Consider the following 14569-nt stretch of genomic DNA (forward strand, 5'->3'; position numbering starts at 1 on the left):
AGTTTCTTTTATTACTTTAATAAAACCAAATTTATGACACAGTTAATTGTCTGTCTTGAGACTTTTAAATTTAATTGATGAAAGTATCCATTTATTTCAAATATTCTTTCCCTTTATGTAAGTATTCTTTTTAGTCAGTTGATTATTTTATCATGGTTATATCTTCAGTATAATGTAGTTAGCTTGTGACCATAAAAATCTTTATGTACTGTTTGTTGGTTATCTTTTTGTTTCTTTAGCAATGTATTGTGAGAAAAATAATTCAAAAGGAAGCAATATCAGATTTGTTTCAGTAAGAGAGTAGAGGGCGCAGAGCAAGCATGCAGTTCAGAAATGCCTGTTTACAGTCTGGGGTAAAGTAGTCAGATAGATATAGAGGATATTTTGATTGATTGATTGGCTTGTATACCCCTTTATCTATTATGCATGCCCTTTCCCATGATGTCCAATCATGTATGTGAGTAATGGTTGATATGGGAGTTTCATTAAAAGTTCCCTTAGAAGAAACAATTACCTTATTGCACATATGAAAAACCAGCCCAGGCTGGATCATCTCATTGCTCAGTTTCCTGATATTCCAGGATATGGTTGACCCCGAAAGTGTAGCTAATAGAAGTTGATAGGAAGAAGTGATCTGTACCCATTCCATTGTTTGTAGCATGGCATATCCAGACCTCAGTGCACGTGGGACTACAGGGCACTAAGAGTTGTGTAGGTAGCTGAAGCCTGACAGAGTCATTGGATGCTCAGCTTCCCCTGTACTTACCTGCCCCAGTTATTCAAAACATCATGGTGGCAGGAGTGTGTGGCGGAGAAGATTGTTCACCTCGTGGCAGCTAGGAAGCAAAGAGAGAGGAAAAAAAGAAGAGAGAAATATGTCCTGCAAAGGCATGTCCCATTGAGATGTGGGGTGTACTTTAATTAGGCCTACCTTGTTAACACTCATTTCCAGTATTAATACCATAGGGCCTTAACCTTTCAGGTCATGACCCTTTGAGGGATAATCAAATGATCACATCCCTTCTCTGACCCCCAAAGGTCTCTCTCATCACACATAGCAAAGCGTGCTGAGTCATGTGTTCTCATAGTCATAGCAGGTCAGTGGTTTGGTTTTGGTTTGTTTTTTTTTTCAAGTCCAATTTGGAAGTGTCTTCTGAGACCCAGGACTAACTCTTTTGAACTTAGTAAAGGTTAACAAAACGATTCTAATATGATACAGCAGAGTAAAGCAGGCAATGGGTTTAATAATTTAGCTGCCTTGTTATTTAAAAAGAACTGAAGCCCAAGACTGGTGTCCAGCAGGACAGACCTTAGGCGCTGTTGTTCTGTGGCCAGGAGCTGGAGCACGTCTCAGTCGGATGTGAGCCCCACCCAGCCTTCTCTGCCTCATTCTGTATGGGTGGCTTTGGCTTTACTTTATATTTAATTATATTGTATTTCTGTATGTATGTATGTGGGTACACGAATGCCATGCCACATGTGTAGAGTTGATCCTCTTCTTCAAGAATGTGAGGCTTAGGACTTAAACTTGGTTGGCCATGCTTGACCACAAGCTCCTTTATCTTCTGAATCATTGCCACCCTCTTTACCTTTTAAAATGTGCGTTTCTCTGCCTTTTTTCATGACTTCATGACTTATTTTTTGACCAGTTGTAAAATTCATTGTTACCAGTATTACTTTGGATGGCCTGATTTTCCCCCACCTTGCTTTGAGGAGACTTATAATAAAGACATGGAGAATGGCTGGTTTGAGAAAGGAGGGGGGCTAAGGCCAGTTGCCCTTTAGGAATGAGCTTTAATAAGCAAGAAAGCCTCAGGACTGAATGGGAAAACAGTGAGATAAAAGGAGGAGGACATGAGAACCTGTCAAGTATGGGAAAGATTTCTTTTGTGACACACGGGAGAAAGCAGGCAGATGGAAGAGTCCAGGCTGGACATGGCCAGCAGACTAAACCAGACCATGAAGGAGAGAAGGGGAGGGCGAGCAAGGGAAGAGCCCCAGCCAACCTGGAGGTGGCCTGAGCCAAGAAGCCAAGAGACCAGTATAGCCAAAATGGCCGAGTTGTATAGGGTCAGTCTGGAAGAAGGGAATGAACACCCAGCTCCTGGGAAGGAGAAATTAGGTAAGGGTCAGGTGACGAGTGCTGGGGGAGTGGCTAGCCTCTGCAGTGGTCTGCTAATAGGCCCCTCAGCCATTTGTCCTAAGACTCTGAGACCTAGTGAGCTAGGATCCCATCTTAAAATGGGAGAGAAGTCAGGAACATGAAAACACTCACAAACTTAGCTTAAAGCAAAATGCGTGGGAGAGACAGTTGCCCTAGACAGCATGGAAGGTACCGAATGGGCTTCAGAGTAACCCCCTGAACAAAGTGGGTTATTTTGACCTTTTGATCTTTCAGAGAACTGTAGGATGTTCTATACTACATGATTTTGTTGTGCATGGTGTACATGATGAGAGCCAAGTACTGGTAGGACCATAAGCTTTTTCACCACAGTTTAACACTGACCCAGAGACAGGAGAGCGGCAGGCCTATGTGGCCTGATTGCTACAGGATGTCAGGGGCCTTCGAAGTGACCAGCACCTGTGAGTGGCAGGCTTGTGGTCTGATATCAGCCCTGCTCCAGGCAAGTCCATAGTTTTTGTTTTGTTTTTTATTTTTGTTTATTTGCTTTGTTTTGTTTTTGCTGTTGTGGTTTTGATAAATAATTTGGCACAGTAGATAGTGGTTGGTTCTACGTTATATTTTCATATTCAGATTGTGAAATCTGGTTTTTAACCAATGAGCTCTGGTTTGATTGGTTGACTTTGGGAGGGATGGTTGTAGAAATAGAAACTTGGACGCTATAATGTGAAGCTCTGTTGCTGCTTTTGCAGATGCACCTAGTGTAGCAGCAAGGCTGCTACACCAGACTCCGTGTATATGTTGTTTTCGTGATTTCCTTGCAGTTCTGTTTGCCCATAGCATACGTGTACACTATCAAAGTAAGTGTCTGTGACTTAAAATCATTCGAATGGTTTGCACCATGTCTTTATTATTAATTTGATACCCAGATGACTTTATTGAGTCTATATTTACTTAAATTCAGTTTGGGAGGCTTGTCCTTATAATTTTAAATATGTAAAACATTTCATCCTCTTTCCATTTTAAGGAAACTTTTGACTAATTTTATTTTGTTATCATAGCCCCACATGTGTGATTGTGTGACATTTACTTTTCTTACTACACACATAGATTGTTTTTATATTGTACATAAGAAGCTATTTATGAGAGAAGGAGTTTCTTGGTTTTTTTGTCTTCTTTGTGCTTTTAGAATAATACATATTCCATTATATCTGGGAACTTTCCTGTTTCTCCATATCTGTATTACTCTTAACCAGGAGGTCCCGGGCGAGCCACCATGCCAACTCCAGGAAACACGGCAGCTTTTCGAGCGTCCCTCTGGACCAACATGGAAAAACTTATGGATCATATCTGTGCTGCTTGTGGACAGGTAAATATCTAACGACATGGGAAAACTTTATAGATAACAAACTTCTGCTAACTCTAGGTCTTTGGGGACAGATCTTTTATCATCTCTGAGCACACTAGTACTTCTGCTGGCTTACTATAGCAAATATAAAGGTTGAATCATGCTCCACTCTCCTCCCCTCACCCTCTTGTCCCATATGCTAGAAGTAATGCTATTTTTGAGGAATGTTTGCAGTATACCTTGCCTTTTCTAGTTCCTAAGGGTCTGATTGCTTTCATTCTGAAGTACCCAATTAAATATACTTTGCTTCTCTCTCCTTCTCCATCTTTAGGTACAACATCTACAAAAAGTATTAACCAAGAAGAGAGACCCTGTTTCTCACATTTGTTTCATTGAAGAAATAGTTAAGGTATGTTTAAATAAAGATATTTTCATTTCTCGTGCAGAAAATAGGAAAATATAAGCAATGATTATTTGGGTCACTGCCTTACATGGTAACTGCATATCAAAGACAATGTATTTGTTGGTAACTATAAATTTCTTCTGTTAGGTTAATGTCAGCTTGGGTGTGGTCTAAGTTTTGAAATGCACCGTATATTTCCAATTTCTGTGTAAGTGATAGCTTGTAACATTTTCAAGATTTCTAGTAGAAAGTAATCTGACATATTTCGATATATAAGAAATTTAAGCAGTAGTCATTATAACATACTTAGTTAAGGCTACAGAATCCATTCCATTATTAGTTTGCCCCATGACTCTCTTTGCTGTATTCATGTCTCATTTTATAAAATCTCACTTTTGTCCTTTACTAATTTGTATTCCTTCCAAGTCTAGGAATCTCTGATTATCATCTTAGTCATTAATTTTGATGTGGTTTTATAATTGTTAATAGAATAATGAATTATAATTCAATTTATGAATGTGCTAAAGAAAAAACTGGTATGTTTCCATTATCTTGTCACATGCAGTTTTATTTGTAGCATCATACATTAGTCTTTTATATACTGTGTTAAGCACCTCTAATATTGTGTTCATTTGGGTGATTGAATTTGAGTCTCAGGACACAGCCTGTAGTTTGACCATGATATTCCGGACATAGGCCGCAAAGCTGCCGGAAGTGGTTGGTATGGGGCATCAATTCCTGTCTCCAACAATGCTCCACTTGAGGCTGCTTGTCCAGGGTTTTGTTTTTGTGTTTTTTGGTTTTGTTTTGTTTGTTTGTTTTGTTTTGTTTTATTGATCAAGGGTCAATTGTTGCCAAAGATCTATCAAAATTCTGTTGGTTTTCAGAATACCATCTGAGTATTCTGTAAAAAAACATTGCATAGTTTAGTTAAATCTAACACTTTTATTAGCTAACAGATCACATTTTCCCTTTCCAGATCCATACATTCCCTTTGCAGACCCCAGCCATGCACCAGCCTTCCACGGGTCTGTACATGGCTGCTCAAACCTGCCACTGTGACAGTGCTTTCCCATGGCACTTCACGGTGGCACCAGCCTCCCACTTTACCTGCTCGATGCTTGCTTTCACTTGCACTTACTAGGTTTTTGTGTGTGTGCATTTGCTAGGCTCTGTCATCCAACTTGTATTTATGCACCTTGTAGACACACAGCTTTACGAGCAGTGTGCTCCTTGGTCCGTAAGGAGTTGCTGACAGTTCTAAGCTGCTCTGTCAGTGTGGACAACCTAACATGCTCCTCTGGAGGACACCAGTGAACTATCTCCCCAGTGTCCTCAGCGATTATTTTAAAAGATTAAAGATTATTAAAGAGGCATATATTTGTAATTGTATTATATTTACGAAAACTTTCACATAAAAGTAAATGAATCTTATCAGCGATAAATTGTTGTAGGAAATGAACACTGATAGTTTGTACAGGCCACTCTTTAAAGACCTATGTCCCCTTTTAATATGCTTTAAAATATGCTTCATTTCAGCCTCCTATTTTATTAAGAATTTCTTATTTTATTTGAATAAAGCCATAGGATTAGTTTTTTCAAAGATAAAATATACATAACTAATTACAGAGTTTAGTTCAAATTGCCAACTGATATTTGTACTTTGGAGGTAGTATTTATGAAAAAAATTATTCTTCTAAGAGTTCAGCTCATATTTATTTTTAAAAATGGCCTGTTGTGAACTATCCAAGATCACATTTGTTCGTAGAGTCTTGAAGAGAAAAAAAAATAAATTAAAAATCTTAAATGCAAAATATTCATCGTGTGTTGAAAAGACAACATCTGTGCTTCCCTATACTTAATGAAGTTAAAATGTCTTTTCCTTGAAATATATCTGTGTTGTGACTGTAAACACATAGTTTCAGCTGGACTCAGTGACCTGTGGCTGTAGTTAGTTCCTGCTACTCAGGAAGCTGGGATGGGAGAATTGATTGACTCAGACATTTGAGACCAATATGGTTCTACAGAGCAGAACTCTTATCTTACACTATAAACAAAACAGTAAAATTACCTCTACCCAATAGGAGTGTTGTTTTTGTAACTATGAGGGGACAGAACTTTATAAAAAGTTCAGGACTCATAGAATGATTTGAAGGCCTAAATAATAATCTTTGGCAAATTAAATCTTTTTTCTAGTGTCTTTTATGTATTCTTGTCTTATTGGTAGTTTTTGCCTTTTTAAGGTTTTTGCCTTTTTAAGGTTTTTTAAGAAGGGCTTATCCACAAAAATGTTTAAGTACATGAATTTATAAGCAGTTATATCTAGAATAATGCATGTTGTCCTAATTTAAAAGTTCAGCCTTCTGTGTTTGTCTCTTTGCATGAGTGTGCGAGTTGAGTGTTCATGTCTATACATGGATGTGATATATCCATGTGTTTGTGCAGGTGCTTGCACATACAGAGACCAGGGGAGGACATCAGGTGTGCTTCTCTGTCACTCTCCACCTTATTTCTTTGAGGCAGAGTCTTTCATTGAACATGGAGTTAGGCTGGTAGCCTTGTGTCTCCACCCCAGTGCTGGGGTTACACAGTGAGGCCACGCCCACTCTCTGAGTTCATGAGAACTTAGCTTCTCGTGCTTCTCCAGCAGGCGTTCTTCTCACACTTTGAGCCACCTCTAGCTGCTGGTTCAGTCTTTTAAGTCTGTCAAAGTATATTTTAAAAATAATATAGAGAAATCTCAGTGGTTAAGAGCACTGACTGCTCTTCCAGAGGTCCTGAGTTCAATTCCCAGCAACCACATGGTGGCTCACAACCATCTGTATGTAACAGGATCCCTCATCCCCTTCTGGTGTGTCTGAAGAGAGCAACAGTGTACTCACACATAATAAATGAATAAACCTTAAAAAAATAAAAATAAAAAGAATGTAAATAATTTGTGGTGAAAAATGCTTCAAATAGCACAGGCTTTTTATGATATCGATTTAGAAATTATGCTTTTTTTTTTCTACAGAGTGTTAGTAATGAACATTTTTTCTTACATTAGAATCAAATAGAATTTAAAAGTTTTTAAATATATTTACAATGTTTACAAATCATCTATATCAGAAATTTAGTGAAAGGCCAAGTAATACCTCACGTTGTTTATAACATCTGATATGACTAGCACTATAGGAATGCTGGCAGTCACTAGGAAACTGAGAATGTCTTTTCCAGATTTCCTTGTTTGGAACCAAGTGCTTTGTACTGGAGACTAAAATAAAATCAATACATTCCATACTTTTTTCTATTTATTTTCTTTGTTTTTTCAAAAACATTTCATGATTTCCTATGTCAAATAATTTTTATAATATCTTGTTTATAATTATTGCCTTGTAACTGTTCAATTTTTGCCCAGAGCTTTCCCGGTTCTGGGTCCTCTCTGAGGCATCTGAGGGGGAAGAACATTGGTGGAGGTAAAATAATGTTTACCTGTCTTGATTTTTAGTTACTCTGAGACCAGAAGCTGCAGGCCTCTGGGCAAATTCACACCTGTTCCTTAACAGAGGAGGAGTAAGTAAAGGTTGATAGGTAGGGCTTCTTCCTCTCTTGCCCACAAGTCTCTCCTCTCACTGGCCAGGCAGGAGGGAGGTTTGGAGCAGTAAACTTTCATCAAACCAGGAGAAGAGTCATGTTTGCAAAAGGAAAAACTTTAACACAAGCAAATATGCATGAACACACGTACATTCATGCACATATTCATTCATACATACATTCATGTCAGGCACCACTACCTGTCTCATCCACTTACAAAGTTAACACAATACAACCATACTTCCATACGTATATATTTATTTTTGGTGGATAGAGGAAAGGCCTGCATGAGCAGTTCAGTAGCTAAGCACCAGTGTAGAAAGAACTCGTTCATTCTGGATGAAAATTAAGCTCCAACCCTTATTACATGGAAAAAGAAAAGCTTCTACCTTTTAATTGCGAAGAATGAAAAGAACCCAAGTCAGAATAAAAGCCCTGTCCCTGACTCTCCTGGTGAGAGGAAGCCCGCCTGCTTTCTGCAGCTCCTTGCTTCTCCTCTCTCTGCTCTGCTCATTTCTTCTCTGTGCTGTATCCTGCCTTCTCGATCCTTTCCTGCTCCACTCTTCTTATCCGCCCAGCTCCTCATCGCTGTACAGCTTCTGTCCAGTCTCCCTTCTGCCTTCTGCCCTAGCTCCTAATTCTTTCCACATTATGCATTCTGCTCACTTAAAGTCATCCTTCCTAGTTTGTACTTTTTTAGGAGAAGATCACATGGTTTTCTAGGCAGACTTTTTTTACACAAGTTCACAAAAAGTTCAAGCATAAATTCACATTAAATTGAATAAGGAGTTACAACAGAGGTGTTTACATGTCTTTTCATGAAGACTAGTTATCTACCTATACATCCATTATCTGTCACTGGCTCTACAGGTTCATTAAGAGTCTAAAACTATAATTTTTATTTCTAAGTTAACATTGAAGTTTTTTTATAGATAAACCCAGTGAATATTTTATCTTCTATCCTTGCACCTACAATAAATCGCTTTTTACCCTTTTTATGGCCTTAGTTAATGGTTTTAGGGCCTAAAGGAATCTTTTAATACCTGCTTTTTATCTGGTGCAATTAATTTGTGACATGTAAAGACTATCAGAGTCCCATTTGCAGCATTCATATGACAGATCCTAACTGAAGTCCTTATTATAAATGGACTTATTATACATTACCAGTGTAATTTTAGAAATTCTTATAGAACCATTGTTAGAAATTACAAAATCATCTATTTGTCTGTATAGCATCACTATAAGACAGTATATCTTCATTGATCTGCAGAAAATCTGCCCATTGCAGTGGACTAATGCCCAGGGATTCCTATATTACTTAAATAATGACAGGAAATGCATATCAGTACCAAGAATCAAATCCTAAAGTGTCATCCTTTGAGCTTTGCCTGCAAGGCCTCATTATTCACAGTTCACAACCCATGGGGAAGATCACCTCTAGCCTTAGCCTATCCTAGATGTCTCCTGACAAATTTTAAAATGTTGGGTCTTGAAGTTTTAAATTTTACTTTTAAATGCTTATGATTTTAGAGCAGCCTTAGGTTATAAAAATATTAAGTATAAAAAATGAATATTACTTATCACAAAGGCCAGGGAACTGTGAAATGGTAAATAGGCAAGTAACTATGTAAACTATGACTTAAGTAATACATGGATGGATTGTTTACTATATTATTAATATACACCTAGTTGTTCATTATTCGCGGCACATATACTGTATACCAACTTAAGATGATTGATTTATATTCAATGTTCATTGCCTTATGTCTATATACTTAACATTTTCATAATAGCATTAGCTCTCTAGAGTTTGGGAAGCTGAATTATTAAGGTCTGCCTCCTTAATACCTAGTCAAACAATGTCAAATCAGACTAGTGTATTGATTAGTAACTTAAGCCTTGGCATCACAGCATTAAGCTCTGTCTAAACTGATCATAGGCTGTATAGACGTTCAGAGTCTTAGCTCTCAAATCCTACCACGGGCATGAGATGCTCTGAATGGAGAAATGAAATACATTATAGACTTGATTCAGAATTAGCAGTTTATGTGCCAGGCTCAATAATACAGCGGTGAACAATAATAAGACTCAGTGGTGTGATATGATGACTGTTGGAGTCTTTTAAAATCTTTTTTTAAATTTATTTATTTTTTTCATTTTTTTTAAATTGGGTATTTCTTATTTACATTTCAAATGTTTTTCACTTGTCAGCATGCACTTCTTAGCTTCATCTTATCTAGTTTTGGTGGCTGTATATATATGGACCACATGTGGGGCAGGTTCTGAATGGCCATTCCTTCAGTCTCTGCTCTAAACTTTGCCTCCATATCCCCTCCTATGGTTATTTTTTTCCCCTTTTAAGAAGGAGTGGAAACATCTGCATTTTGGTCATCTTTCTTCTTGAGCTTCCTGTGATCTGTGGATTGCATCTTGGGTAATTCGAGATTTTGGGCTAATATCCACTTATCAATGAGTGCATACCAAGTGTGTTTTTCTGTGATTGGTTTTCCTCACTCAGGATGATATTTTCTAGTTCATTCCATTTGCCTATGAATTTCATGAAGTCATTGTTTTTGATAGCAGAGTAGACTCCGTTGTGTAGATGTACCACATTTTCTGTATCCATTCTTCTGTTGAAGGGCATCTGGGTTCTTTCCTGCTTCTGGCTTTTATAAATAAGGCTGCTATGAACATAGTGGAGCATGTGTCTTTGTTGTATGTTGGAACATCTTTTGGTTATATGCCCATGAGAGGTATATCTGGGTCCTCAGGTAGTGCAATGTCCAATTTTCTGAAGAACCTCCAGATTGATTTCCAGAGTGGTTGTACCAGTTTGCAATCCCACCCACAATGGAAGAGTATTCCTCTTTCTCCACATCCTCGACAGCATCTGCTGTCACCTGAGTTTTTGATCTTAGCCATTCTTACTGGTGTGAGGTGAAATCTCAGGGTTGTTTTGATTTGTATTTCCCTAATGACTAAGCATGTTGAACATTTCTTTAGGTGTTTCTCAGCCATTTGATATTCCTCAGCTGTGAATTCTTTGTTTAGCTCTGTACCCCATTTTTTAATAGGGTTATTTGGCTCTCTAGAGTCTAACCTCTTGAGTTGTTTGTATATTTTGGATATGAGCCCTCTATCGGATGTAGAATTGGTAAAGATCTTTTCCCAATCTTTTGGTTGCCATTTCGTCCTGACAGTGTCCTTGCTTTACAGAAGCTTTGCAGTTTTATGAGGTCCCATTTGTCTATTCTTGATCTTAGAGCATAAGCCATTGGTGTTGTTCAGGAAGTTTCCCCCAGTGTTCGAGACTCTTCCCTACTATTAGTTTGAGTGTATCTGGTTTGATGTGGAGGTCCTTGATCCACTTGGACTTAAGCTTTGTACAGGGTGATAAGAATGGATTGGGGTTGGGGATTTGGCTCAGAGGTAGAGCACTTGCCTAGCAACCGCAAGGCCCTGGGTTGGGTCCCCAGCTCCGAAAAAAAAAAAAAAAAAAAAAAAAAAAAATGGATTGATTTCCATTCTTCTACATGCTGATCTCTAGTTGAGCCATTTGTTGAAAATGCTATCTTTTTTCCATTGGATGGTTTTGGCTCCTTCGTCTTAAAATGCATATTTAAGCCTCAGAAGCTAAACAAAAGCTAAGTTATAAAGAACCCTGACACATGAAGAAATCAGCTTTGTTAAACAGTCGTAATAACACAATATGTTTGGATATTCATCCATGAAGAGTATCAACAGTTTAGATCATTAATCATACTTCCTTAAATAGGTAATATGCAATATTCTGAATGTGTGAACATTGTACATCTCATTTCAATAAAGTTGTAATCCATTACATTGTAACTTTATAGCTATAACAATAGGGAAAGTTATTTTGTGTGTTTTTCTTCTTGGAAGTTTCATGAGACTTAGAATTTATTTTGAAGAATTTATTTATATTTTTTTTAACCAGGTACAAATAAACAGTAGTAGTACAAATAAACTTTAAAACTTTTAGTTTTCAACTTAATATTATTGAGTCTGCCTTGGTTCTTGCTAAGATACTTGATTCTGGGTGATAGAAAGGATAGTGTGTATCAACAGCCATAGTCGCAGAGTAAGAATGTTCTTAAGAGGTAGTTTAATGCTTCATTCCTTGGGAGGTTGTTCGTAGATGTCCATCCTGTTGTCAAGAGCATGTGAGTGTGGAGCAACCAATTGGGTTCCTATAGTGAAGCCTGTGGACATTTCCATGGAAATGTGAAGCCCTTTCAAAGCTCTTGTTTTAACTGAAGTGGCTAATTCTGCTAATCTCATAAATGCCCTATAAAATTAACCTGCCTCACTTGGTATAATTATTTGCAAAAAAAAATGCATTCACATTTACCAATTTATATTTTTGTTTTAATTCTGAATTTTTTTCTTTCTGAAGTGTATTTTCTATAGCTTTCATGAATGACTCAATCATTTCTTTCTAAGTTAAAGCTTGAGGTAGATTATTTGACATTAGATGTTCAAACTTAGAGATCGGACGGTTGGCGCTATGATTAGAGCACTGAGTCTTAACCACTCCTCAGGAGGACCCAGGTTTGAGTCTCAGCACCCACCTGGCAGCTCATGGTTGTCTGGAACTGCACTGCCAGCAGGTCAGACACCCTCTTCTGGCTCTCCTGAGCAGCGGGCACACACAACGATGCACAGTCATACATGTCGGCAAAACACATGTAACACATAAAGTAAATATAAAATGATAATAATAAACACTTAAGAAAACAAAACGGATGTTCACGTTTGGTGTTTCTTGACCAGGCAAACATTCTATTGTCACGGTAGCGCCATTACTACTTTGTAATAAGACTTGGCTGCAATATGAGTCAGCAAATTACCGACAGATTATTTAGGAACCATAGCGTGAAAAACAGGCTATAGCTTTTCATGGACAGAATTAAGCCAGTTTAGCTGTGTGTGGGGGTGTAGATATGATACTTTCATTTTCTAAGCAGCAATTTTTATCTTCAAACAGAGTCTTGTAATCATGTGTGTAGGATGCATGAAGCTAAATTTGGAATGTGAGCATTTTCAGCTGCCATAGTACTAGTGAGAATTTTAAGTGTGCCAACAATGCGTTTTCTTTTGCCCTTTAGACACAGCATATGATTCAGTAATAGCATTGGGGACTCCAATTAGAAGAGTGTAAGGGCACCCAGATTTGACATCACAATTCGATCTGTAAAATATGCAACCTGTCTATGGCATCTTATGTATTTGACAAGTGAGTGGGGTAAACCAGCTAGACAGACAATCAGTGTTACCATTAAATGTTGTATCTGTCCAGGTGACTGTATCTGACTTCTCCCATTAGTCTGGAGAGGAGATATTCTCAAGAGCCCTATCACTGCAGCACAAGCAATAAGCAACAGAGAAGCCATGCATGAGCTGATACCTGTGCCACTGTCGCAAACAAGGGCCCCTGATGCTCACAGTACCTTTATTCCCACCAGAAACAACGTCAGGCCCTTGGAGGAAAGCGTTTGTAGCTTTCGTGAGCAGACTGCTCTGTGCGTTGCAGTTCCAGGCAGTATCAGTTGACAGTGAAAAATTCCCACTCCTGTTAACTGCAAGTTATTATTAAGATTCAACGATAACAACAAAAATGCAAAGAAACCCTTAGACTTTGAGAATGTCTCAGTACAACTTGGATTTGGTATATTAGAATTATTTGATGAACTACAATGAGTGAATACTGAAATTTTTTAAATAAAAATTGTTGAAAATTATTGAAAAAATATTGAAAAAATGAAATTATCAAATGTTATTTTTTAAAGTAGCCAAATAGAACACTTGAAAATAAGACTCACTGAGGGCTGGCAGGATGACTCAGTAGATAGGGATGACAGCCTTGTAAACGTGACAGCCTGAGTTCGATCCTTAGAACACACATAAAGGTGAAAGGAGACAACTCTTCCTTTAAGTTATTCTGTGACTTCTACACATGCACATTGACACATATACCCACATACACACATATACCCACATACACACATGAACCACATACACACATGAACACACATACACACATACACACATATACCCACACACACACATGAACACACATACACACATGAACCACATACACACATATACCCACATACACACATGAACACACATTGTAATAAATAGTGAGTGAGTGAATGAATGAATGAATGAATGATCAGACACTTGAAGTAAAAATCAGCTGGTAGTGCAAACATAGGATTATACAAACACACAGAAACTAGTGTCCTGATGCAGGGAGTTCATGACGTTACTTAGCATTTTTCATGAAAAATAAGAATAGTAAATGTGAAGGTAAAATGTAAAACTATTGGATAATAACTGAGATTTCAATGTAGGTCTCATCAGAAAAAGAAAGCCATGGAGTATAAAAGAAAATTCTGTTATCATCTAACTCATTCACGAAAAGCGTAGGACAGAATCCATTCCTGATGAAAGTTCTTTCTGAATTAAGAATGGAGCCATCACTTCTCAAGTTGGCAAAAGGTGCTGATGAAAACCAAATAGGTAACATCCGCAGTGTATAGTGGTGAGAACAGATGTCTCGTCCCTAGAATACGGAACAGTTCAAGGGTTTCTCAATGCTACTCATATTCCACATTCTGTGCAGTACACAAGAAAATAACAAAAGGCTTCCTATTGGGAAAGAAAGGAATTAAACTGTAGTGATGTGATCTCCTCCACACACATCTCCACCACACATGCACACTTACACGTGTCCTAACCCAGATGCACGCTCACAAAATCCAAAGAAGCAAATAGATGTAATAAGTTAGTTTTGCATTACCACAGACTGCAAAATACACAGCTTGTGTAGTATTAGTCAGTGTTACACTGCTGTGAAGAGACACTGTGACCACGGCAACCTTGAAAGCATTTAATTTGGGGCTTGCTTACAGTTTTAGGAGTTTAGTTTATTATCATGGTGGAAACCATGGTGACACATAGGAAAACATGGTATGGGAGAAGTAGCTTAAAGGTATACATCCAGATCTTCAGGCAGTAAGAAGAGATAGACCCTGGGCTCGGCATGCACTTTTGAAACCTAAATGCTCACCTCTAGATAGGGACCCAGTTCCTCTAA

General features: G+C 38.0%; 1 protein-coding gene across 1 annotated transcript in view; it reads left to right on the top strand.

The window, feature by feature from the left end:
• Cog5 (component of oligomeric golgi complex 5) overlaps window positions 1–14569 on the top strand; it is a 290729-nt gene that overhangs the window by 166043 nt on the left and 110117 nt on the right. Inside the window, exons 9-10 of the mRNA XM_032907620.1 lie at window positions 3379–3491; window positions 3802–3879. Coding sequence (XP_032763511.1) covers window positions 3379–3491; window positions 3802–3879 — 191 coding nt within the window. The remainder of the gene's footprint in view (window positions 1–3378; window positions 3492–3801; window positions 3880–14569) is intronic.

Source organism: Rattus rattus, chromosome 7 (assembly GCF_011064425.1).
Source record: "Rattus rattus isolate New Zealand chromosome 7, Rrattus_CSIRO_v1, whole genome shotgun sequence".
Taxonomy (NCBI): domain Eukaryota; kingdom Metazoa; phylum Chordata; class Mammalia; order Rodentia; family Muridae; genus Rattus; species Rattus rattus.